The sequence below is a fragment of the Zosterops lateralis genome, assembly GCF_965231275.1.
Source record: "Zosterops lateralis genome assembly, chromosome: Z".
NCBI lineage: Eukaryota > Metazoa > Chordata > Aves > Passeriformes > Zosteropidae > Zosterops > Zosterops lateralis.
This window is the reverse complement of record NC_139800.1, coordinates 33,280,868-33,307,923: the sequence shown is the minus strand read 5'-3', so window position 1 is coordinate 33,307,923 and position 27,056 is coordinate 33,280,868. Positions and strand designations below refer to the sequence as shown.

Sequence of the window (27,056 nt, the reverse complement as noted above, 5' to 3'; positions counted from 1 at the left end):
CCATCCTGATATTTAAGGTGAAACCCTGGGAGTTCAGTGGGCTTCAGCGGGCTGACTACTGGGTGAAAGGAAGTTGTGTGTTTAATAAAACCCAGTTGAAGTTCTCCACCGAAGTTCCATCCCTTTATTTCTCACGTTGTTCGTGCTTCTGCTGAGGCAAGGACCCAGAGGATCAGGACTGTGTTCCAGAATACAGGACTGTACCTTTTTGCAGCGCCCCTGCCAGAGCTGGCCAGGAAGTGCCCGAGAGAAACACTGCACCCCCGCAAAGGATGACACTACTGGAAGTAAAAGCATTATCCCACCTTGCAGGATCTGCTTATCAGCCTCTTCCCTTATCTAGCTCAAACGCCAGCTTCTCACTAAGCAAAGATTGATTTGTCATGTCATCCTCTGGTGCCCACACCCCCTGCACACAGGCTGTTTCCTTGAGCATCGACAGCAAAACCTGATTGCTTGAGACATTAACCATTCACGTTTCAGTCTCTAACACTCTCATGTGGACCTGCTAGTGCCTAATGAAGATTTTTGAAAGGGCTAAATATTTGAACAACTTTGAAGCACCGTATGACTTTGTGTATGTCATATTTAATGAACACGTGCATAAACACACACGCACACGAGTTTGTGTATGTATACACACATACATTTTTGTACAAATATAAAAGTTGCGGTATTTCAGGGCCTCACCCTGGTGTTACTGCACGTAATGACCGTAAACAGCCCATTAATTTCACATGCACAGACGTCAGCTGTTGCTGCCCGAGGGACAGGCCTGCCTGACACAGAATCTCAGGGGCTGCAGGGATCAGAGCACCGAGCCCATTTTTTGGGGAAGTTTGCCATCTAGAGGCCGTATCAGGCAGACCAGGAGAGAAAAATAATAGAAGAAAAACGAAGTGGATTTCTGGATGTCCGTAGGCATAGTTAGTTAAAAAGAGCACTACTTTGTTAGCAATATCATATTGAAAGTGTTGAGCTAATGCTTTTCCCCAGATCAGAATCAGTTCTTCACTCGGTGTAATGTGCTTGGTTCTAGTATAAGGGGATTTTAAAAATATTCATAAAAGATAACCAAAATAAATTATTTTAGTCTTTTTACAGTAATAAGGATATTTTCAGAGACCATCTTCCCCTCTGCTGGTGCAGGAAAGATCAAATAAGTAGTAAAACCAAGTATGTTCTTCACAGATAGAACTCAACATTTGTGTCAGTAAAAGGCAAACATTTACTTTCTTTGGAGTATCGTCCTTTTTGTTGTCCTTACAAATATCTTTCAAACTGCTTGACTTTTTATCTCTGAAAAATGTTTACTGGAATTTCCATTTTCTTTTCTTTATATCGAATTAGTGAAGAAAATAATTTTTGAATGAAAATACCATTAAAATACTTTTAAAATATAAGAAAGATCTTCAAAGATAGTTAGCAAACTCTCCATCAAAGTTTTAAGAAAGACAGCATTGTTATACTTCCAGGAGCATTTGTGCATAAATCTGTCTCCAGCTGGGTTTAAGGATTTCATTTTGCTCTATCTTTTCAGATGAAATTAATAACAAATCGGTGATGGAGTGTTCTTGTTTGCTCTTGCATCAAGAAAAGACATCTCTTTGTGCCCAGTTGCCCAGGAGATACAGAAATTTGCCAGGGCAGTAAAGCAAGATGTTTAAGTTGTGAGAAAAACATATTTGGAAAATTCACTCTTTTTGAGACATATTTTCAGCGTGAATTAGCTGATGCTCCCTGCATTTTCACTATGACAAAAGATCAAGTCTTAAAGATCAGAATCAAGATCAGACTTGCACCAGCAGGTGTTTGGCAATGTGGAAATGAAGACAATGGGGATAGTTTTCAAAAATCTTTGGCCTCCTGAAGCTCTTTTCACCAAGCTGCCATTTTGTTGAAATTATATTCAAATACATCTTGCTATTTTATTTACTGAACAAGATAAGGCATGGTTTCCACATGTCTTGATGGATTTATCTTCCTTAATTTTTGTTGTCATTATTTTATTGGCATTGGAGTCCATGTAAATTTTTAGCTTCTGTAAAACCTCAGGCAAACAGTTCCAGCAGTTCAGTTTCATTTGCATTGAAGTGGCACCTTTTTGCTTACTTTGAATATATTTCACATAATTTCATATGATGGCCCCTATTTCTTGCATTGAAAAAGGTGGTGGTCAACCATTCCTAAAGATTTGATAGGTTTTTAACACAGGGCTAGTCTTAATTTACAGGAGCAGGTGAAATATGTTTGGATGAGTTTCTCTAATTACAATAGAAGTTCTCTGAAGCCCCTGTGTTCACCAGGTGCAACTGAGCAGGCATTTAGAGATGTCTTCCTTTTGTCAGAGACACCAAATAGTGAACTCCATAGATTAGAAGATACATGATTACATCCTAGGAAAAGCACTGGACTGACATGCAGAAAACTTCTGCTTCATGCTTCATTTAAGTGAACTTTGTCCAAACAGATCTTTATTCCGATTTCCCACCCAATATGAAAAATGATATCTGTTGTAAAACAATTCGACATGCATAAATGAGACATATATAAGAGCTAAACTTTATTTACATGTGAACTCAGAAACTTGTGTCTTGTTTTTTTATCAGGTGAGTTTGTCCAGAGGAATTCAAACTCTAAGATCAAAAATATGAAAATGCAGCAATTATTTGTTAGTAATCTTGGTGGAAATAACTGACTAAAACTCTACACTGTTTTCCCAAGGCAAGTGAGAGCTTGTAGCTGCTTGTTAGCTGAGAAAGAACTGGGTCTATTAGTGAAAAAAAACCCAACATAATTGAAAAAACTTCATTTTATTGAATTTTTAAAATACATTGCACACATTATTCTCCAGTATGCTCAGAAGAAAATACAGATTTTCCTGTACTACTCCACACAGAATATTTTGATTCTACAATCATTCATTTTTTCTAACATAAAAGTGTGTCTTTTTATGTAGCATATATCATAAAGTTGGGCTTTACAAAGAAGCTAAAAGATATTAGGTATTCAAAATCCCAGTGATATTTTCAGTTCCTTTGTAAATCCTACTTCTACTATTCTGATTAGTACAATCAGGTGTTACTTGTCTGCTTTTTGTTCTTTCACAATTGTACAGATATGTATTAGTCGTAACAAAGACAACATCCTCTCTACAAAGTCTGTACTTGTGTTCACTGCCAAAGCATTTCAAGGAAAATAATTTTGAGCTGTGCATTGATTTGCAGCAATTTTCCTCTTCAGGAATCAAATATCACTCTGCTTTCTAATAGGAATTTAATTAATTCCTCTTGTTCAACAATTAATTAGTTCATGGTTTCTGTCTATGTATTGAACATGCATATTGACAGTTCTTTATGAGAAGATGAAAGAGATGAGGGAACAGCACACATTTTAGTCACACTTTGCAAATATAAATCTTAGCAATATCATAAACTGTGCTTTATGAGGGAACTGTACTCTTCTAGCAATTTCTTTTTCTCATTTAATTTTTCCAGAACAGCATCCATTAAGTATAAAGCAAAAGGAAACAGAAAAAGAAACGGAGTAAGAAAAATGATCATTGAACTTTATTTTCTTCATGTGAAATACATTTATTAAATATCTTTAAACTATCAGATTTCACTTTGTTCTGACAACTACCACACACATACATCTGATCTTTAAAGTTCACCTACCTGGTTAGTGTCTGAAAATTTGCTCCCTATCATAAAAATGATAAAAGAGCAGTGTAAAATGAAAAAAAGATAAACTCCTTATTGAACAATTCATGCTTTACTGACCATGTTAATGATGTAAACTGCAGTAACAGCATCTCTGTCATTTATCTTCAATCAGCTGATCAATAAAAGGTTACAGTCACCTCTAGGGCATGCAGAAATGGTAGCGTATGACTGTAAGTTCACTACTCTCAGGAGGATGAGACAGAACTACCAGTATAATTCTCAATGCTGTAGCAAATTGCCTTATACTCACACACAAAACCTTGTAAATAATTAAACAAAACAAAACAAAACAAAACAAAAAACAACAAAAAACAAAACCAACAAAAGCCCAACAACAACAAAAACCCAAATCAAACCAAACCTAAAAAAACAACTAAACAAAAAACCCAAAACAAACCCAAACAAACTAAACCCAAAACCCAAACAACAACAAAACCCAAAACTAACCAAAACTCAAACAAAAACCAAACCCAAAACCCAAAAAACCAAAGAAAACCACAAAAAACCCTCTCTTTTACTTCTTTTAACTTCTCTAATATAAAAGATGCATTTGCACAACTAGAGTCTTCAAAGGAGATTTGGTATATTTTTCAGTGTCATTGTTTTAATGCTTAAAGAGGTTTTCTTCCAAAGTCTTGGTATATCAGTGCAGTTTGCTGGGAAGTATTTTGAGGTGGTACAGAGCAGTGGTCCTAGCAGGTCCATCCAGAGTGGCCACTGCTGAGAACTGGAAAGTTCTGTTGAAAAGTCTCTATCAGCTTCACAGAACTCTGTCAGCTCACTGAACACATGGTGTGACCAGTGGTGCCTGAGGGATCAGTACCACACCAAAAGGAACAGTTCATTCAGAAGAGATGAAGTTACATTATAAAGCCACCAGAAATAAATAAGGTAAAATATAGAAGTGCGTGGAACAAGCTGCTGGCCAATCATCATTTTCTGCTTTTCACAACTTTAGTTCAAAGCAACACTTTTCCATCTACGACTCCTGTCTAATTCCACACTTCAGTATTGCTGCTCTAGTTTCATTTTTTCACTTCCCTATTCCATCTGAAAGAGAAAATTGTATGGTCCTTTCACCAGACACAGTAGTGCTTGTTTCCTAGATAGACATGAAACAAAAAATATAAAAGAAACAAATAAAAACCCCAGACATAAAAGCACATCAAATACAAAATGTAACATTTGAACTGATATACAGACATGAATATATATACTGATATTTATAATTGATAACAAGACAGAAAAAAAAAATTTAAAAAGGAAAGTATCGTTAATAGTAGGCATGTGTGGTGAAGAGATACAATGGCAATCCTATGTGCTGCTCAACATCCCTTTGTATGTACAGAAAAAGGACGACAATATGTTGCGAAACAAAGTATGTTTCCTTTTTCTACAGGAAAGGGGGTTTTCAGGGTGCTGACTGCCCAGACATGTCTCCATCTGTCATAAATAACTTATGTGTGTGGTAAGAAATTTCAAGAAGACATCTACACCTGTCAGCTTTCTCCTGTGTGCTGTTGTGATGACTTTTTGGGGAATAGAGGGCTCAAATTCACTGAGCACAAATCTATTCAGTGTAATATAAGACATTATCTTATCTGAAATTCTGGGACACTCGCTACTATACTTTAAAAACACTGACTCCAGCATCCTGTTTACTCTAATTCCTCTCCCTCCTTTTCTAGGCATGTTTTTTATGAGAACATTGTATCAGTATCTCAAAGTAATTACCTCTAATTCTTCTTGCCTAGCTTGACTACATCCATTTCTGATACATTTCACCTCCTTAATGCTGTGCCTGAGATGAATGGCTTCTTATTGATGTCTGGCTCATATCATTCTAACTACATTTTAGTTGCTGCTTACCGCTCTCTGTGGCTTCCATGTCATAGCAAAGTCATGTTTCAAGAACTCTTGCCATTTAAGTGATTAATTTAAATCAAGAGCATTTGAAAGTGGAACATTATGGCATTCTTTCAACATTTGTTGGTTTCAGAGACAGTGCTGTATGTTTCTCTCTCGTTTTCTTTCCATATAAACACCCAGAACTGGATGATCTCTACAGTCTTAATCTTTAATAGAAGCCCGTCAGATTTACTTTTAATGATGGCTCTCTAACTATCCTGGGAAACTTACCTTTACATTTCTCTCCAGTACTTCACAGCCACTGAAGTAATCTCTACTCTAGAGCAGTCACCCCAGCTTCAGAACCTGCCATATGCTTGGGGAAGGCTTTAGAAGTTCAGTGAGGGCTAAGTGCACACCTAATGAGTGAAAGCTTGTTTTTACCACTGATAATTAGATATTTTAATACAGAATGATACTTCTTTCAGATTTTTATGATTACCTTTGCAACAACCCACTTATGGTGATCCTAAATCAAAACATTATGGTAGACTTTAACAGAAGTAGTATTTCATTGATCCGTATGATTTCACATTCGAATGTGCAAACTACATCTGGATTAAAAGAATTTTATTTATTTATTTGACTTCACAGATTCACAAATTTCTTCTTTGATAGTAGGAAGCTAAATGAATGAAAGGCATATTTCTTACACAACTTACCAGACAGGTATCTTGGTGTATGGATAAATGTAAGGCAACGTAATCCTAAAGAGTCAGAAATAGTGAGATGTTGCGGTGCATTTTGAGTTTTCTAAAGTTCTGTATGGTTTTTGTTATTGAGTTTCTGTAATAGTTCATTCCTACCCCCACCCCCCTTTCCCAAATACTTGTTGTTTACCCTTAATAGCCCTCTCCCAGCCCACTGTATCTTCCATTGTATCTTATCCATTGACACACCCTAGTACTTGATTGCTCTGGCAAACCAGGTGGCTCAGCCAAGGCTTCAGGTGTCCCCACACTCCTTTTGCCCCAAAATAGCCATGTCAATGCCCCCTGTACCTAAGCCACTCCCCTTCATTTCCAAAGGTAATGCCCCTGTAAGTAGGGGCAGGTAAGAGCCCCAAATCCTTACTCACACTCTCTAACACTGGGGCCATCGGCCTGAATAAAACCTTCCTAATTACCACCAAGTGTGAGTCCGCTCCTTTTCTCCAAGCCAAGGACAGGTCTCTGTCTGAAATCTGGACCCAAAGGAATAACTCGTTTATATGGTATCTGAAGAGCAGGCTGGCCAGGAGATCAACTTGAAAGATCCATAGTGATAGTTAATTCTTCTTCTCTCACCTATTTATTCTGACCCTAAGTTTGCTTCTTTTGGAGATCCCTTCTGTAAAAAAAACAAAATAGTAATATTTATTGACCTTAAACCACATGACTGAGTCTCTGTCAGCACAAGTGCATACACATACACCTATCTGCCAGCAAAAAGTCATAATGAATGCAAGGCAATGTTTTTGTTCTAATGAGACATAGCATCTCCATTTGCAGAGTGTAGCATTACTTCAGCATCTGCTTCACAAACTCTAAAATGTGTCAGCATAAAAATAGAAGTATTTAGGTTCTGTAATATATAAATTAATAGTTACAACTATTTTACACCTCCCCATATGGATCATTAGTATAATACATTTTCCCAAAAATAAACCTATTCAAAAGCACTGCAGAGCTGCCTTAGATTGAATTAAGTGAACCACAAAAAAATTAATATGAAATAAAAGTAGGCACTAAGACCAATAACTAAAATATCCTAATTTCGCTAAAAAAATAAAGGCCAAAATTAAAAAAAAAAAAAAGAAAAAAAAAGAAAAAAAAAAGAAAAAAAGAAAAAAAAAGAGAGGGGGAGAGAGAGAGAAATGCTTCATTTTTTTTTGTTTGTTTGTTTGTTTGTTTGTTTTTGGTTTTATTTTTTTGGGTTTTTTGTTTTGGTTTGAGGTGGTTTCTTTGTTTTGTTTTTTTTTTTGTTTTTTTTTTTTTTTTTGTTTTTTTTTTTTTTTTTTTTTTTTTTGGTTTTTTTTTTTGGTTTTTTTTTTTTTTGGTTTTTTGTTTGTCTTATCCTTTATTCTTATTTTGCTCTGTGGTGGCTGCATATACATATATATATATATATGCACATATATAAATATATATGTGCCTATCTGTACTCTCATCCTGAGTGACCAAGGCTATTTCTCCTTGTTTTCAGTTCAGAGTAAGTGATATAATGTAGTTTTGTTTGTGTGCATGAGATAAAGCATGGATTTATACCATAATGCATTGCCAGTGCACAGGACTAAGGTCTTACTCTCATAATGAAAAGAAAATCATGACCTGGTATCAGTGCTAATGATGCCCAGAATGTGGTTCAGACTGTGCTGGTGTTGCTTTTTAAGATGCAGGTACTTGAAACAGCTAGTGATGATGGCAGTGGTGATTTTGCACACGTGTTTATACAGGCGTGAATACATATTTCCAGGTGTGAGCTGTTCAAAGACACACTCAGACTGGAGAGAGACTAATGAATGCAAATCAGGTGAGTTACAAGCCAAGAAATTTGAAAGGAAACAACTATGGCCATTAGTGACCATTCCCAGATGACAGCAACAGATACATGCATTTAGAAGCCTGTGCAAATCCTAAAAACGGGTTGGGGGAAATCCTAACTGATGATTAGTGGATATACTGTTCTAAAACCTATTCTAGGGATGTGTTACACAAAGAGTGCCCACAGAATAGAGGAAAGGGAGCCTTTCTGGAGGTTTTCACTATTAGAATATGACTTTTAGAACCATAAGGAAGTCACGAGAGAAAAGATTTTATTAGGCAGCTTTGTTAGTGTGAGATGTCATATCCCAAGGAGTGAATTTTGAGGGAGAAAAGGCAAATGCTGCTGTAGATCTCACAGGGACATGTTTAATCAATGCTGTCATTTGCTTCAGTGCTTGGAAAACTTAGGCAGATGATTTTCAATTCTTGGAGACTTTGGGTAGTAATCTGGATTGGGCTACTATGCTATACTCATACATAAAATAATGATTAACAGATTTTTCTGAGATGGTTTTCCTTACAATAAGCCACAGTAAAGGAAAGCCATGAGTAGTATAAGAAATCATGTTTAACTTACATGAGCAGAAGTCATCCCCTTGGCTTATCCATAAGTTTCCTATCATGGGAAAAAGCTAGAAAAGATTGCTGCTCTGTTTGAGTTTTTAGGGGGAGTGTTTATAAGAAGAGAGTGCTACTATAAAGATCCAGGCCCTATTAATGAGACATACACACTCTGATGTGAGGGATAAATAGGTACAAGGCTCATCACTTGCCTTGCAAGATATAAACACACATACATATTGTGATAATCATACTTATTTCCCCCCTAAATAATAAAAACCACTAAAAGCTCGAATGTCTATAATGTGAAACTTCTCCCAAGCCCAAACAGTAATGTGTAATTAGTCTGATGCCTCTACCCATGTGCAGGTACCAGGTATTAGTGTGAATACACGTGAAAACTCTCCACATACATGTTCTTCATAGGCCAAAGAACCTTTTCCTTTTATCCCAGTGTCAGTAATTGAGCTGATTTATTTTTTTTCTTTCATTCTTTAGTGAGAACAACCTAGTGTGTTACTGGATAAATACAGAAAGACAACAGAAAAAAATCCCACTTCTTGGCCATTCAAGACATAGATTTAGACAACAAATGATTTTTACCAGCTCTGCTGATTTTATAATAAGACTATACTTTCCTACTATATGATTTTTTGTTTACATAATAACATCACTATGCAAAGATCTCACTTTCAAATCATAAGCCTCTTAGTAGTGATCTAGTTTCTTGACATAGTAGTTGATAAAATAAGGACACAAACTCAGACTGGTCTCTGTGAGTTTCAGGAATGCAAGAGTATATATCACTAAAATATTAATATTCTTATAAAGCTGACAGATAGGAGACTTTTCCAAGTCATAAGAGTATGGAAAATAAAGGTACAGATGAAGTGAAAATAGAGTTGTGGTATCCTTTATCATTACACTTTAGGGGAATCTATAAAATGACAGTAAAAAGCAACTAGTGCTTCACTCAGTCCCCCCAAAATTCTAGTGCAGCAGTAAAATGGCATATGTCAGTAATAATAAAAAAAAAAAGCCTATGACATTTTAAATGTTATCTTACTGTCATAGTAGAATAAAATTAGCTTGAAGAATGATCTAAAGGGATATGATGCAGTTCATTATGTATAACAGCAATAGCAGCAGTTTCCCAGTGTTCATAAAGGTTTCTCCATTAAATTTACCTCCAGTCAATAATTAGGAGTCTACAAATAAACCTAGGCAATTAAATCAATACTGCTGGGCAATTATGTTCCAAAGTCCTGGCTCAATGGCACAAAAAGACACTATATCAAACTGCAAGATTAAGTGATCTGATGCAATTTTCCACTGAACGTTTACTCAGAATAACAGAAAAGGGCAGTCCTGTATCTTTGCTCAAGATGCAAATGGGTAGCACACTTTGCCAACACGTAACACTTAGCAGGCAGTCTGTTATGAGCAAAGTCCTGTAGAAAGCCTACATTTCACCATGGGCTTTAGTTTGCTGATCAGAAATATTACTAAAGCTCACTAAAAAAACTGTGCAACCAAACTCTGCAAGATACGAGTAAAGCATTTTAAAGGGCACAGAGCTGTTCCATGAGCTGCTCTCAAAAACAGATGAAGAAATCTTAACTGTTTCCATCTATGTGCCTTAGCATGGACAAAAATGAAAAGCAGAGCTGGCTGCTCCCAAAAATCACAATAATCCTTTTGCAATTCTAAAAATGGTCTGCTTGCCAAAATTACTTTTACCCTCGGTGTTTCTTCTGAGTAACCCCACAAGATGGAGCAAAAATCACAGAAAATCACTACTAACTTGTACACAAATGTACAAGGCCAAGGGCAGTGAGCTTTTCTATCCTTATATAACATTTGCAATCTTAATATACCAGGTTTTGTTCAACAATTCCTTCACTCTCCATCCCCTGGTTTTTGCTGTCTATTGCAGATGAAAAAATGTAATAAAATTCTGCTTAGTGTTTTTTAGTGATTTACCAAATAACAAAAACCCAAACAAGAAATCTTCATTGTATTCCATGAATTTGGTTCATATTTTGGAGCCCATAATAGAAACAGAATCTTGAAATTTATGTATTTTTCAAAAATTCTTAAAATTAAGGCAATTAAGTGAATATAAATAATTGTGTTTTAAATGCTGAGTTTCATGTAGGGTGATGTGGTTTAATTAAAATTCCAGGTTTTCTGAAAAAGCTAGTAAAAGGACATTGATATTTCTATCTCCTCTGCTGCAGCAATTAAATACTCTTCATGGTAGTAAGTTTTGATGATGAAAGAGGGAAAATCTGTCATTTCTTAAAAATCTGGTCACAGGATACAATCTCAGCACAGAAGCTGTTGATGCCAAAATACATAAATCTGATGTGACTGTTCCTTTAAAATGGCTTTCAAAATATTTGCATTCACATTCTTAACTGATACTAACTACATCACTAATGGACCATGCAAGTGAATATGCACTAGGAACATGGATTTACAAATCAAGTTTTATTTCTTTCCAGGCATCAGCTGCCTATCATTTAAATAAAAGAGACAACTAAAAATACAACAAAAAAGTTTTAAGAGTCAGTGTATGTTGTCAGTGATGTCCAAACAAAAGCTGACTACGGCTAGAAAAGCTGGGCTCTCACCTGCCAATAAACTGCCCTTGATCACTTACAAGAGGGGAGCATCCCAGCAGACTCAGTGTGTATTAGAAAAAAAGACTTGAAAGAGAAGAAAAAGTATCACACAGGTCACAGCAGCAGTCTCAATGGACCCCTCAGGGATTTCTGCTAGTCTCAGACTTGTCATCCTCTATGCAGCTTTCCTCTCTGCCCAGAAAATGTCGATAGGAAAATGTTTGAGGGGCCTCTGGTGGAAATTTTTTCATTCTTTCTGCATTGACAGGATGCCAAATCAATATTTACTTCCCACTAACAAGCTGCTCGAGGTCTCAGTAGAAAATATTGTAGAGAATGCGAGAAGACACGATAATAAACAGCTGTCTGGCTATGAGGAAAACATGAATTGACTGGAAACAGGTCCACAGTAAAAGGTCACAGAAACCCGTGAACTCCTCAGGTGTCCATAACAACTAGTAACTTTAAAGGCACATAATAAAAAACAAAAAAATACTCTTTTTCCTAAGAGGTATGAGAGAACAGATAATTTTCACTCTGGCAAGCATTATATAGTGTTTCAATAATTCAATTAACACATTTCCCAAGAAGATCTGTGCTGGTTTTCTCCAGCATTGTTTTATTGGTAATGTTAGCTTAAGTTACCTGTTAAGTTAGCTATCACAAATCCTTGGTTAACATCTCTTCAGTTTTATACAGTAACTCTGGTTTTAAGAGAAATACAAAGGAAATGCTAGAAAACAAGGATTTCATATTGCTCATCACAGTATAGTTTGAGACCATCAACAGCACCATAATTACAAATACAATGGATTAATTACAACCTAAAAACACTTAGCTAATCAGAGCAAAAAGTTATAATTCATTGTGGGATGATATAAATGGAGCACCTGTGCTTCAAGAAGTTTCTGTACATGCTGTAAAAATTTCCATTTTAGGAATTCCATTTTTGTCTTTGCTGTTTCCTAAAAATATTTAAAACATCAGGAGCAATAAAGGAAAGGAAATGTGTATTTTTTATATACATATAATATATGTATATATATATATACATTAAATATACAGCGTGTGGAAGTTGGAATCACATTTGCAAAATTAGTTACCTGAAGCATACCCACCAAGTATCAGTGGTCCATTAAACTTTTAAACCTGCCCTTGTCTGTGCATGCCTCTGGAAATGTGCATAGCATGTTCTTTTCATATGAATATACTGGTGTATGTGTGATCTATGTCTAAGTTGTATGAGTTCAACATAAAGGTGCCTGAGTCTATGCACTGATAGATGGAATATGTAGTGTATGTGTAGTGTAAATTCATCTCCTGTTTAATAAATTTTTTTCATTTTTATAGTTAAGTATGTTTATGTGTTTTACACATATATTCACAGTGACTAAAATAAAAAGGTACAGGATGTAGAAATTACTCTGAGAATGAGATAAGCATAGAACAACTCTGTCAAAGTGAATCACTTTATAGCGTTGTATAAATGTTAGTAAACAGGGCAGGGATCAGCCCATTTTATTTGTTTTCATAAGTGCAATCCCTATCAGTGCCTACACATATCACGTACTGTCGTTTAACCAATGGGAAAACTCCCTTTTTGTGACCTCTTTAAAATACAGCTCCAACAAGGCTAAATCTAAGTCATCAGCAGAGTACTGTTACAATAATGGCCAGCTCCTAGACCTTGCTAAAATAACTGTACAGGCTTTTTCATATATTTGATCAGGACTAAATAAATCTACAAGAAAAAGAAATCCTATCACTGCATCTATTTAATAGAGTGATTTGATGAAACATTATCAAATATTTCATAGTAAAATGTATGATAGAATCAACAAAAAAGGCAATGAATTCACTCAGAAGCCATCTGTCTACCAGAAATACCTTTAATAGGTATCACAATTCAGAAAGGAAGTATCAAAAAAAATCAATCTGGCACAGCAAGACACATTCTAATTTTGTTTTCTTTAATGCAGAGGTAGGTCTATTTAAAATGTACAATCTTGCCCAATAGCCTTACAAGAAAGGAAAATACTGAATAATATCTCTACATACACATACTCAAAGAAGCATGTTTATATTGATGCATGGCGTAAGTCTCAGCACCTTATGAATTTCTTAACCTAACCTTTTCATTTAGATTGAATCTTTCTTGATTTCTATGCTCTATCTTGCACAATGAAATTTCAGTCTTTACCTGCAAATCTTTTTCCTCAAGGAGGGATATAGTCAGCATCTTCTAATCTATGCCTTTTTTTACTGAAGTCCTTAAAATAACTTACCTCATCACCTCCTTCTTGTAGTATTTTGTAAAGATCAGTTGTTGAAACATGAAGGATAGATATTGCCAACTGAAGACTCTGTTGGGAAAGACTCTTTTTTTCCTCGCCTTCATTTCTCCCTTTTTTTCTTTGCCACTTTGATTTTTGTTCTCAGATCTTGTATGTTGTGGTGTAACTCTCTGGTTGGAGTCTAGAAGAAATAAGCAAAAAATACTCTACTGTCTTTTTTTTTTAATAGTGCAAATAAGATGGAAAAAACAATATCATTTAGACTAAGGTCCTTTAGATGGGAATTATCTTCATTCTGTGTTATTGGTTCAACAAGATACATGCTGGAATATTAAATAACATGCTATTAGAACCTAAAATATGAATTAATACAGAAAATAAAAAAATGTTCTTATATATATGTAATCTTTTGGTATGCCTTTAACAAAGTAACTATTCTTATAATGCCACCATTAGTAAGACAAAGCAGTTTCCACAGAAGCAATCAAAATCCTTTCCTGACCCAGTCTAACATAAATGTTCTTGAAAAAAGAACATAAGTGTTAGGCTTCATTGTGGTCAAATAGATTTTTTTGTTTGTTTGTTTTTGTTTGTTTTTAAAGCTTATTGACATTCTCTGCATAAAGAAACACCAGTAAACCTCTTTATTCAAAATCTGAAATTTTGTTTCCCAGCAGGATAGGGTAATTCAAAACTGTCCTGGCTACGAAGTTCCTACTTTTCCTATTTCTTAAGTGCTCTGGTTCAATGAAAAAAAACTAAATATCAATGTAATTCATCAGTTTTATAACTGAAGTAATTTTGGTTTATTATATATGCAAATATGACAAAAAGTTTTAATCAAAAGCTGAGCAAGACAATTGCATTTAAAAGTTGTTGACTGAAAAACAAGAGTAGTAATCCATTTTCAAAAGATCCTCCTAGAATATTCAACTTCCATGACTCAAGCAGAACTGTGATTGTCAACACAGACACTTGGTTGAGTTTAAAATGAGAGGTTTTCTTTTAAACATCCTAGTGAAGCTCATCTTATTAGCTCATCTTATTAAGATACATCTCAACAGTAGCTGATCAGCTCCTCAAAATTCTTTTTCTACAGTACGTCTTCATCTCATAGAAACTGACTACAGGATTATAAAGCCTGTTTATTGGCATTTTGGGTATTCTACAGCCTCTAGTGTATCTGAAGGAGTCATTAGAGAGCATTTGCTAATTTATTTCAATGAAGGCACAGCAGACTCATCCAATTCCAAGATTTTTTTTCCTACCACTTCCCAACTTAACATTTTTTATGTTTTTAATAACATTTAATTATTAAAATTAAAACACCTTGCCACATATCTGGGAAGAGGAGGTACAGTGAAATTTGTCCAATTTTCTGATTCAAGTCCAGGTCCTTCTATCCACAGAATTTCCATCGAACTATTTTGGACATAAACCTACCTGCAAGTGCAGAGTTGAGAGGAATGAAGAAACTTGAAATGTAATGGGCAGGGACCTAGGGCAACTTGAATCAAGCTCAGAGAAGGAAACAGACTAAGAGAAGAGGGAGTCCTAAAAAGAAAAGCATACACTACAAAATAAAAATACAGTTGAATCACATATTTTTGTAGCATTTAAAATGGTCTAACAGTAAATTGGCTCTTGCAGCATTTAGGAAAAGTATTTGACAATGGAAAAATGAGTTCAGTCCTACTTTTTAAATCAAATTGAATCAGCTTCCCATGTTTTAAAAAGAAATATCTCTCAGTTTTAAAAAGAGATCTCTCTCTCAAGTGATCACTCTAGAAGACATACATTTGTAACCTGATGCAAAGAGGAAATGTAAATTAAAGCAGCAAAATATCAAGAAAATTAACTGCAAAGCCATTTGGAAAGGCTAGTGATAAATAGTGATAAATAACCAAAAACAGACAAAAAAAAAAGGTTATTATTGCATGATAATAAACAATGTTAAACATTCCCTTGAATGCCTTAAGAAACACAGAAAGATTGCCAGGCAATAGTCATTTGACATTATTACATAAATGTTATTTGTGTATCCAAGCTCCAAAAGAAATTAATGATGAATGAACCAGCTGATAACAACAGTGGAACCCAGAAACTGCAACTCTAGTGTGATTGGCTTTCAGTCCACAGTTCCAGAAATGAAGGTGCCAGAAAGAAAAGGTACCAGAAAGACATTGAGAAATCTATGGCATCAATTTTAAACAAAAGGGATTAAAATAATAATAATTAAAAAAAAATTTTAAAAAAGTTAGAAAAAAAAGAACAAAGAAAAAGCAAGTTTAAACAAAAATCAAGGAGAAAAATACAACTACTTCATTTTAGTATGCAAGCATACACTTAATATATAATCACAGCAGATCATACATATGGAGGACTTGCACTTCCATTCCTCTGTCCCTTGAGCAGTTCAAATACACTAAAGCATATGTGAAGCACAAACCATATGTGAAAAATAAGGCTACTTTATGGACTTTCAAATTGGACTCTGAGAAACTAGCTAATTTCGAACCTCCCTCCTTCATGTAAATGATAATGTTTTGATATAAATTTTATCACTAAATAAAAGCCTTAAAAAATTATAGTCTTTCTATGATTTTAAGTTGCTTTTTCTTCTGATATTTTCTCACCTGTCATATGCTAATGTATTCAGTGCTAAATAGTTTACTTATTAATGGTTTAATTTATATGTCAGTTCATGCTCCAATACAGAAATGTCAGGTGTCAAGCCACACAGGTTTCAGAAACTTAAAGACCCATTTTCAAACTCAAAAGTACAAAAACTCAAGAGTTAAGCAGCACAGGTGAGTAAGAATTCGATCCAATGTATTCTGGAGCTAGGTGTAGGATTTTTGAACTAAAATATTTCCCTCTGTATACTTCAAAATTGCTTATTTTAAAACTAATAAGCATACATAGGTGATGCAAGCTATCTAAAATGAAATCAGTGCAGTAAATTACTTCTATACTATACTGATTTATAACAATGGCTTTATTAGTACCAGTAACACTAGGATTTGAGATTTTATCTTTGTTTTTTCCTTTTCCTGTCACATCTATGGGATATTTTGTTAGCAAAGCCATTTTCCTAACTTAGATGTTACCGTCAGAGATATTCCTGTGGGATACATTTTGCTGCTACCAGCCAAGTAGAATAGGAATTCTTGATTAATTCCTGAAATGAATCTACACCACTTCTTGTCAGACCAGGGCAACTGCCACTGATCTGACTAGGAAAAAAGAAGCTTAAAATTCTAACAAAATGACCTTAAACTTCCTAGTCCTTTTTAATCAGTAGCAATTTTTGAACTATCAACCAACTCCATATCATTTATATAGTATATATTACAGATGTTGGGCTACATATAATTCTGAAATATCTCCATTATAAGCATTTTTAACTTTATTATCATTACCTCAAATATCTATTTTTAAGAATATACTGTTTTCAAATTCAGCCTCAGCATGTAATCACTTCTTAGCACTGCATCTTTTGCCAGTTTTGAGATGTATAAAGGGAAAGGTCTTCTTTCAATTAAAAGGTCATATTTAATTAAACACTCAAAGAAGCCTTGGTGACACAAGGACCCTGACAGCACACAATTAATAAAGCCTTCACATCCCAAAACACTGACACTCGATGATCCTGGAATGAACACAATTTGATCAATGGCCCTAAGTAATGTTGTATGACCAAGGCAATGCCAATTTTTTTCCTGTAATTACCATGTTAATTTACACAATATTATTGTTTGTAGCATAATAAAACTTAATGGTCCCAAGATCAATTCTGATACTAGCTACCACTGTACCCATCTATGGCCAGATTTCAGCCTTGCACTGGTGCAGATCTCATGGCAGAGGCCATGGCTCACAAGTCGTGCATAATTTTAAGTTTTACTGTACAATTTTGTACAATACTGATAACAGTGAGCTGCATCTGGCTGAGATCACAGAATCATAGAAGGTGGAAGACCTTCAGGATCACCTAACCTTTAACTGCAGTGGCCAAATTAAGGTTCAGTTTAGCTTTGGCCCTTCTAATTTTCTCTCCACATACTTGACAACATCTTTAGTGTTCCCCCAAATTACCTGTTCATCCTTCTGGAGATGTTACACCCCTTTTTTGTCACAATTTCGAGCCTAAGGTCTCTCTTAAACTAGGCCAGTTTTCTTTCCTGCTGGCTTATCTTACAGCACAAATGAAGCTACACTTTATTCTCTTCCAATAGCTTCTAAGGTACAGTTTTTGGGATTTGTAACTAAATCAGTACTGACAACATACCAGCATTGCTCAGCAGCACTGGCACAGTGTCAGGGTCTTCTGTTTTCCATGCTGCCACTTCGGCAAGTGGGCTTGGGATGCACAAAATGTAGAGGGAATGCAGCTGGGACAGCTGGCCCCAAGTGACCAAAGGGACATTTCACACATACACCACATAACAATAAAATCTGAGGGGGATGGTGATTTTTCTGCTCAGAGACTGGCTAGGCATTGATCTATATTCCTTGGGGATTTATTCCCCTTTCCTTCCTTTATTAAACTTTCCTTACTAACACACAAGTTTTCTTACTTTTGCTCTTTCTATTCTTTCCCTGGTCCTACTGGGGGAAGGGAGCAAGCGGGGAGTCAACAAAGAACTATGTGGTGTTTACCTGCTGGCCTGGTCAACCAACCACAAGCATATAGAAGAATATAATATACAGAACAATTTTATGTGTACTATTGTGTTTGTAGTTCAATCAGGAGATGTCTTTAGATACAAGTAATGTTTTCTTAGAAACTTGTTCGTTTTGTAGATTAGAAAAGTACATGGATGTGACTCAAAGCATTAAACCAAAAATGAAGTGGAAAATCTTTTCTGAAACAAGGTTAGTTTCCTAAAGAATCTAAAGTGTTATGAATATATTGTAGCTGTCTGTGAATAACAAGAGCTAAATTTCACAGAACTGAACAGAGCTTAAAGAACTCTAGTTTTGTGATAGAATATTTATTGCTGGCCTAAGGTTAGGCCAGATCCTAATGCTGCAAAAAGGCTGAGAAATATTACAACCTGAAATACCTCATAATCAACAAAACAAAACTGAATGAATGGATAAAATGACACAAAGAGATGATGTCATACACCACTTCAGCAGCCGAGATAAGCATTCAATGAAAGCATTGTTATTTGTTCCCTATTGCCTCTCAAAAAAATACTTTCAAAATATTTTCAGTAATAATGTTAAAACTGATATCACAGCATGACTAAAAACTCTTCTATAGTAATCTAATTTTTAATATGTTATTTAATATGTATTAACATATGTTATTTAAAGTACTTCAGCTCCTTCACTTGAGAAAAACACACCTTCTAGGCATAACCTTTTTTTATCAGAAAAGGCACAAGACAAGACACAAAAACAGACCACTACAATTGACTTGTTTTGCTTAGGGCTATAACATGTAGCATTCTGACCCAAGGGAATGAGAAAGCCTCAGGAGGTTGATTTAATTCTTACCATTCCCAGACATCACATGTCATTTTTAGAGACTACAGCAGATGCCCTGTAAGTAAAGATGTAGGGGACATATAGACTAATCTTCCTTCACCAAGTTCAGCCAAATATTAAAGTGATAATAACATTATTTTACCAATTTCACACAGGCCACAATTATAAGGTGATGAATTGGTTTTATTTACCCGCCTACAGTCAGTTTCTGCTGCAGTTCTAAAATTTATTAATATACATGTTCAAACTCTGTTTCTCATAGTTTTGTGTACTTGCAGGAATTAAGATATGATTTTATTATCTTTTCCAGAATCAAATAAACAAACAAGCCACTGAATTTGTTAAACCCCTTAAAAATCAAAAAGATACATTTAAGAGAATATTAGTGTGACACCTAAAAGCTAGCAGAGATGCAAAGTTTCAAAGCTTAATTCAATAAATAGCTGAAAGGAAGAAATACATCCTGTAAAGCTAGATATCAGACCAATATTTATGAGTTAAATTAAACAGTCATTTGATTGGCACTGAAAACAGTGCTTAAAACTTCACAGAGACAAGTGGAAGATGACAGCACTCATGGCCTGGAAGAACTGTCTCAACTAACAAACTCAAAGAATTCCTTTATATATAAATATAGAGAAATTGCAGTCTGAATGTAAAAAAAAATAAAAGGTGATACCACAGTTGCACCTACAACCTGATTTTCAACAATTACCTGATTTTTCAATTAACACAGGCAAACCTAAACACACATGAGCATAATCAAGATTCTAAAGACAAGATCCGAAAAATTCATTGAAGTAATTTAAAATATCATTCTCTTCTATCCTAGCAGCAAAAGCTATCTCCAGTTTGCAGTCCAACATCCTAGCTGAGTCCTGCCTCCTCCATGGCTCTGAGTTATGGATGACAGATTGTGAACTAGAAAAGATGAATTCTGTAACATCCCAAACCACACATGTGAAGAAGTGTACACAGATTAGCATAGTATTTCTTTTTCAATTACTAAACCTAAATCCATTGTGGCTTTTCTGAAAATCCCACAAGTCATACAGTATAAAAATGGCTTGACGATTTCAGTATTTGCATACAAAACTTAAGCTTCCTGGCACTTAGTACTGCAGACCCCAAAAACCCAGATAAAATGTAGTAAGAATAATAAGATACAGTGACAGAAATTAGTAACTGTGTTGCATAAAATTTGATACTCTTATCCCTATCAAGAGCAAGATTTGAATTTGTAAAACTATGCTGCCTTAAATTGTGCTATTCCTATTTACCATTAGGGGTGGAAGTCTTCCTTGGCTGGGTCCCCATTTCTCCAAAATACATCATCCTACACACTCTAGCAAAATACCATTCCTTCTGGATTCAAAATGATAAACAAACGGTTTCTTTATAACCATATATTTCTGAGCATAGAATTCAGAATGTTCTTTTGACTGCATTTTCTTAACCATCTCCAGGTGCAGAAAACCACAGGGAAGAATACTGAAAATATTTCAACCTGTATTTGACATTATAAGAAAAGGAAATGGAATACATTGTGCTATGTTCTAAAGAAAAAAAAAAAATTTATTTACAAATACATACACAAGTGACTTAAGTCATGGACAGCTTTACATTTTAGGTTGTTTTCAAAACAAGCCATATATAAACAAAAATACAGCAAAGGAGTTACTATAGCCAATTACGATGAAGTTTATATTTCAGTAGAGAATATACCATATATTCCTAATCATGTACTTATGTGTTTTAAAATTCCCTGTGTGAATAAAAATTAAGGGGCTTTGTGTTACTGGTCAGCTTTTACTCTCTTTTCTAATCCTCTCTTGAGAACTGCTTAGATATCATACTTAATGTCTGAAATCTTGTCTTAAAAATCTGCTTTTTCTCATTACATTCTTTATAATACTGCTAAGTGGAATTTATTCCACGTCTAGCATCAGCTAGACGTCTCATTTATAGAACATACAGCAGGTACCTACTAATATGAGGGACCTATGGTCATATGTAATTTTACAGCTTTACAATTATCTAATCTGTCCTGTACATTAGGATTTAGGACTGTCAAAAACTTGTACTGTAGACCCAAATGTTTTCAGACTGATGCTGGTTGTTAACTATCAGTAAACACTTCATATTTCCATTGTATTATGTGTTTCGGCACAATTATCATGTTTTCTGACCTATAAAAGAGAAAAAATAATAGTTTTCTTTATAGCAGAGAATAAGTTGAAATATGTATAATCAGCATAGGATGACAGGCAGAATATTTCTGTCAAAATATATTGGTTTCTAAAATTCTATTTATGTGGAATGGGCAATAATAATAATTTAAAGTCCTATTTACTTCTGCATTTAAGTACTACCTCATTTATATTAATTTTTTGCCTGCTGTAAATTCTTTGGTTTCAACAGAATTTCCTCTGATTTACACAGGTGCTAGCAAAACTACCATCATTCCTTTAAAACTTCATATATTACAATTATATACACAGAGGAGAAAAAAGGCATTGACAGAAATTAGAGCTTCACACATGTAGCAAGAGAAGCCTCGGATCTTAGGGAGTTTATTATCTTGAACAGTTGGGGCAGACAAAGTCAGCACAGTTGTACCAGATGTAGCAAACAAAAATATTCAGGGCAGACCAAGAAATACTGAGGTGAAGCAACACTCCAAAGGTCACATAGCAGGTCAGTGACCAAGATGTGAAGAACACCATGATTTCCTGACACTCAGCTCAGTGTCTAAGCTTATGCTATCTTTCTGCAGAAACACACAAAAAGCCTAAGAACTATAAATCAGATGCTCTGTGTAAGATCACTGCACTGCTGAAAAAAGTGTGTCTAAAACCCAACTTAAGAGGTCAGCTCTGGAAATATTTAGACTCTTAAAAAATCCCATAAAACTTACCAACTGTGTTTCCTTAAAATACTGTAATTTCTTATTTTTTTTCATGATTCTGTCTTCCTAGAGCTCTTCCTACTTCTCTATAGCCCTTCTGGCATGTGCCTTGGGGAATCCCCTTAACTCCCAACTTCCTAAGTTACTGTGGACACTTCACAAGACCCTGTATATGAATGAGTGCTTTATGTTCTCCCTGCTTCAGCTTGCTTTCTTAGCAACTTGATTGGCATACATTAAACAATTATTTCTACATGAACGCTCAAATAAATCATTCCTGGAGACCTTTTTCCTCTTTTCCAAGTTTTTTCTAGTTTTCCTGGGTTTTTTTGCCAAAAGGCTTTCTAATCACTTCAACCCCAGAGCTTTTAGTATGTACTCATATGTCCACCCCTGAAGTCTTCCAGTCATTCCTTTTTCCAGTCAACATTGTTTCTGTCTTTTAGGCCCTGAACTAGCAGTTATCTTTAAATTAAGCAACTTTCTTTGTCCAGCAGAGAATGAAGTAAGAGCTTTAAAAAGAAGTCTCTCCAATCCATTTAAAGAAATCCCAGGTGGATCCAGACCCTTCCAGGAAGTGCAGTACAGAGTCTTCAAGTAGCGCCCAGCTGATCCTGTTTCAATCTCATTCTCTGTTAAACTTACATGATTTTTTTTTTTTTTTTAACTGAGGCACAAAAGGAATTTTTTTGCCAGTTGGTGAAAACAATTCTCCAGTTCAAATTTGTTGGATCTGTTCACACACTATCTACCATTATAGTCACAGTCTGCAGTGACTATAAGAGAACCTGAGTCACAGGTTCTCTTGCACTCAAAGAAAAATGAAAATAGCACCATTATCAACAAAATCACCAGTGTATGTCAGACATGCATCTAAACTTTGCGTGAGATATACATGCACAGCTACAAAAAACTGACATACCTTGCAACTTGGTTATGCAGTTGAACCATCTAAATCAATATCCCTGAATTCTTAATACAGAATTAGATAAGAAGTAGGAGTTATTCAGATATTTTAAGCTACATCTGTTATGGTCTTTATGTATCACAGTCAAAAACCAAAGTGAAGTGCTGTCCTTCTAAGTCCAAAAAGCAAAGAAAAAGTAGAGTATGGACATGCTTTTCAACATCTTCCTCTTCATTCCTCCTTTTCATTTATCAAGATTTTATCCATTAAGATATCTACAGTATATGCTGTTCCTGGCACACTGTATGTATCACTATCCAAATGCCTTCTGTGAATGATAAGAATTCAGCCATTCACTTAATTCATTAAAATTCACAAGGCCTATTATTCTGTTTACAGTCTAATAGATATTCACTGTCACTATTCAGGCCTCTGATTCAATTTGCTTAAATCCCAGATGCAGAGTAATCCTGATGGAGATTAGCTTAATTTATCACCAATTTCTTCTCAGAACCAAGAAAGATTGGTATTTCATAATAAAAGCTGTGTTTCTACTTTTTTTCCTGAAGGAGCATGCACAATGAAGGAGAAGCAATAAATGCCCAATTTTTTTTGATGGTAAGATTTTCTCAGTTACACAAATTTTACCTTTCATATAGGACACCATCTTTTAAGGCTTGTATTACACAGGTAAGAATACCAATTCTCATCATAGTGGAACATATTCCTGGAATCAAATATTATTAACAATAATAAAATAATTAATATCCATAATAATAATAATAATAAATATCAGTAATCAAATATTATGCTGATTCTGACTGAACACAGATTGGCAGACTTATCATGTACTCCACACAATACAAAATAATCACTCTGGGCATACTTTCCTAGGTAAAGTGTTGACAGTTTGGAGTGTAATAAATGAAATATACTTATCTTTTGGCTCTCAAGTGTTCTCAGTGGAAATTTTCTAGCAACTTGAAGTCATATTAAAGATGACCACTTCCAAATCAAAACCGACAGTGCTGATTTATGTGATAATATCTGCTGTTGTTTGTAAAATGTCCCAGTGACTCACTGAAAAAATCTTTCTTTGGTCAAACAACACTTCCAAACTTGGCACAGTTCTGATACGATTGTATAAAATTTTCAAAATAAACCAGTTTTCATCTGTACATCATATCATAGTTCTATTTCCACAAAAATTTAGTCTGTTTTTGCCAATTATTGAATTTTACAGTTGCCCATTATGCACTTCCTTTTTCACATAAAGAAACAAATGATCATTCTGCATCTGGTCTGGGTACCCATCTGACAAACTATGTTCCACACATCTTGGGCCTGAAGACGTTGGAGCACTAGTACTGCCAGGAAAATTGAATCCACGGGGTTTGAGAATACATTCAGCAACAGCAGAGTTCTATGAAGAATATCTCTTGCTATCTCACTGTAACTGGAGAATTCTGAGAGCCACCTGAAAGGATTTCCTTCTATCTGAAGAACTGACTTTGTGACTGAAAGTAAAGACAGTAGCAATGTGCTTGTGTTGCTCTCATGTTATAAACACAGTAAGAACCCACCAAGTACTTGCCAAACACTTGTACCTTCCAACCCAAGCAAATATGTCTAATATTTTTAAACTTTTGTTTACAGAAAAAGAGCAAGTAGCACATGATCTGTACACAGCCATTCTGAGAAGAACATATTGCCCAGCAATATGCTCTATCTTGAAGCAACACAGAACAATTCAAGAGAAAAAGACAAGGATAGCAAATATCAGGAACTTGCCAAATGATAGGATTTTTTTAATGTGGCTAGTCATAAATTACCAATTGCTGGCAACAGGAAAAAGTTTTATGTAACATTTTCAGTTAGCATAAGGGGCTATCCCAGCATCTCAAGCCTGCAACCATGTGAACCTGCCCCTGTTATGAGCCTCTGTGGTACTCAAAAGCTGGTGTTGTGGGTTTTTAGAAGGGAAATTGAATTCTTATGAATTAGCTCACAATCGACCCAGATAATGTCCATGGTGACATTTCAAAAATGGATTAGGGAGGAAGTTTCATAAGGCAGAAATGAGGAATGAGGTTCACTCGGGGATGTAAGTTTTCAATGGAAGCATTACTTTATCTCAACCTGTATTTTGAACTACAGCCCCAGATAGCAGTGAGAAAATATGCCCTGGCAAAACTTATGTCACTATTCAAGATAAACTGCAGAAAGGTAATGGAGACTGACATATATCAGGATATAAGGTAAACTGACTGAGTGGCAAATAAATGGGAGAACAGTACTTGGCCAAGCTGAGGTGAAGTCCTCTGACACAAGTGGCTGGTGAACATAGATGTATGTCAAACAAGAGAGTGAGGGGGAAATGCACCTAGATTAAGCCCAGCTCTGAGTAGCCAAAATGAGGGCAGCTGTCTTAAGAGGGTGAGTGTTAAATCCCAACTTAGATCTATTAAGCTTGCCAAGTGAACTGCCTTGGGTCTGGATTTTGGCAGTCAGTTTTATCAGATGGTTTTACTGGAGATCCAAGCAACAACAATGCCAGAACACACCAGATGTGTACTGTGCTGCAGAGGGTATCCTCTGTGGAAGGCACAGAAGTCCCAAATGACAGAGGTAGTATGGAAGTAAGAAGTATACACTCAACTGATTTTGAAGCATTCATCTGCCATCACCTATTTATAACCACAACAGCTGAATAAGGTGCCTTATCAAAGCAATTCTTCTCAAGGTCAGAAAAGTTCTGATATTCTCATGCTCAGGCAGGCATCATCACCGCAGATTAAAATAGGTTTTGATGAGGTACAAGTTGAATGGGATAGTTGACACTATTGAGTCTTGGCTTACAAAGGCCTCTAACAGAATCATACAGTTAGTCAAGGTCTAGAGGGAAAAAAAAGAAAAACAGAATGTGCTGGAAAACAGAATTCACATAGGAATTTGTACAGTTTCATAATAAATTAGTAAGTTGTGCTGTTATTTTCAATAGAAATCCAGTCAAGCAGTCTAATAGCAATTTTTTAACTTTATCCAATGGCTGTTTTCCACGTGAGCTCTCACAAGTACTACAAACACACAATAAAGAACGTTTTTCTCTGGTTGCTGTGCTTCACATAACTGGCAGGATCCACCTGAAGATCTGACAGTATATGTGATAGAAAATCCTGAGAAATGGTACACCATAAAAATTGAATGCATGTTTCATAGAGAATTTATGGTGCTGAAGGAAGTAGGGTGGGATAAAGACATGAACTCTAGAAAATGCATCTGAAGTATGCTCAGAGCCACCTGATCCCTCTTCTGGTAGTTTGCATTTTTCTGAAATAAAAATGCTTTATTTGGCCTAGTTGATATATTTATAGCCTTACTTTCCTTATTTTTTCTTAGTCTTGATAAATATCGTGGAAAAAATTTATCAGGAAATTTTGTGAAAATTTTTAATAATGAAGTTTAGTTATGGTTGTTATGGAACTCTAAAAATCATCTACATTTTATGATTTATTTTTCAGATCAACTGCATGAACTATTTTTAATCCATTTAACATAGTATTGGTATTGTATAGGCTGTTTTTTCTATCTGAACCTCTCAGTAGTAGCTCGGACATCTTAAAAAAGGTATAGTAAAACAAATAGTAACCTTTCTCAGCTGACCTGTATTACTCCCCAGAAAAAACCCCATATTTACTCAATACAGTTTGCTTTCCATAAAGGCATTCTAAGAAGCATAACTATACTCCCATGAATTAATACTTTAATAACTGAACTTCTTGTCAGTATTTTATTCAAAAATGAGGTGAGATTAATGAATGTAAAATAATGCCTTTTCTGAATATTGATTCAATATTAATTCTTATCATTCTTTTAGAATCTAGGCAGTGTCATAACATATATGCACTAATTTTGAATACTTAATCAAAATGAGGATCAGCAAGATAAATATTTCTCGACCAGCTCTATAAAGTGGTTGGCTATAAAAATTCTCAATCCAAAAATCCTATTTCTTTCTAGAAAATGTTAAAAATATTCTCTTGGCTACTAATAGATTAAGAATGTTGCAGCATCTTCATAAGACATCAGCCTACTTCATTTC

At 35.2% G+C, this 27,056-nt stretch overlaps 1 protein-coding gene across 1 annotated transcript in view; it reads right to left on the bottom strand.

Moving 5' to 3' along the window:
• Positions 1-3,428: 3,428 nt before the first annotated feature.
• The window catches only part of CNTLN (centlein), a gene marked incomplete at both ends in the record, with an annotated part of 183,918 nt that continues 160,290 nt past the window's right edge, over positions 3,429-27,056 (bottom strand). The window contains 5 exon segments of the mRNA XM_083883171.1: positions 3,429-3,530; positions 12,237-12,311; positions 13,632-13,730; positions 13,733-13,756; positions 13,759-13,821. Of these exon segments, the coding sequence (XP_083739297.1) occupies positions 3,429-3,530; positions 12,237-12,311; positions 13,632-13,730; positions 13,733-13,756; positions 13,759-13,821 (363 nt within the window).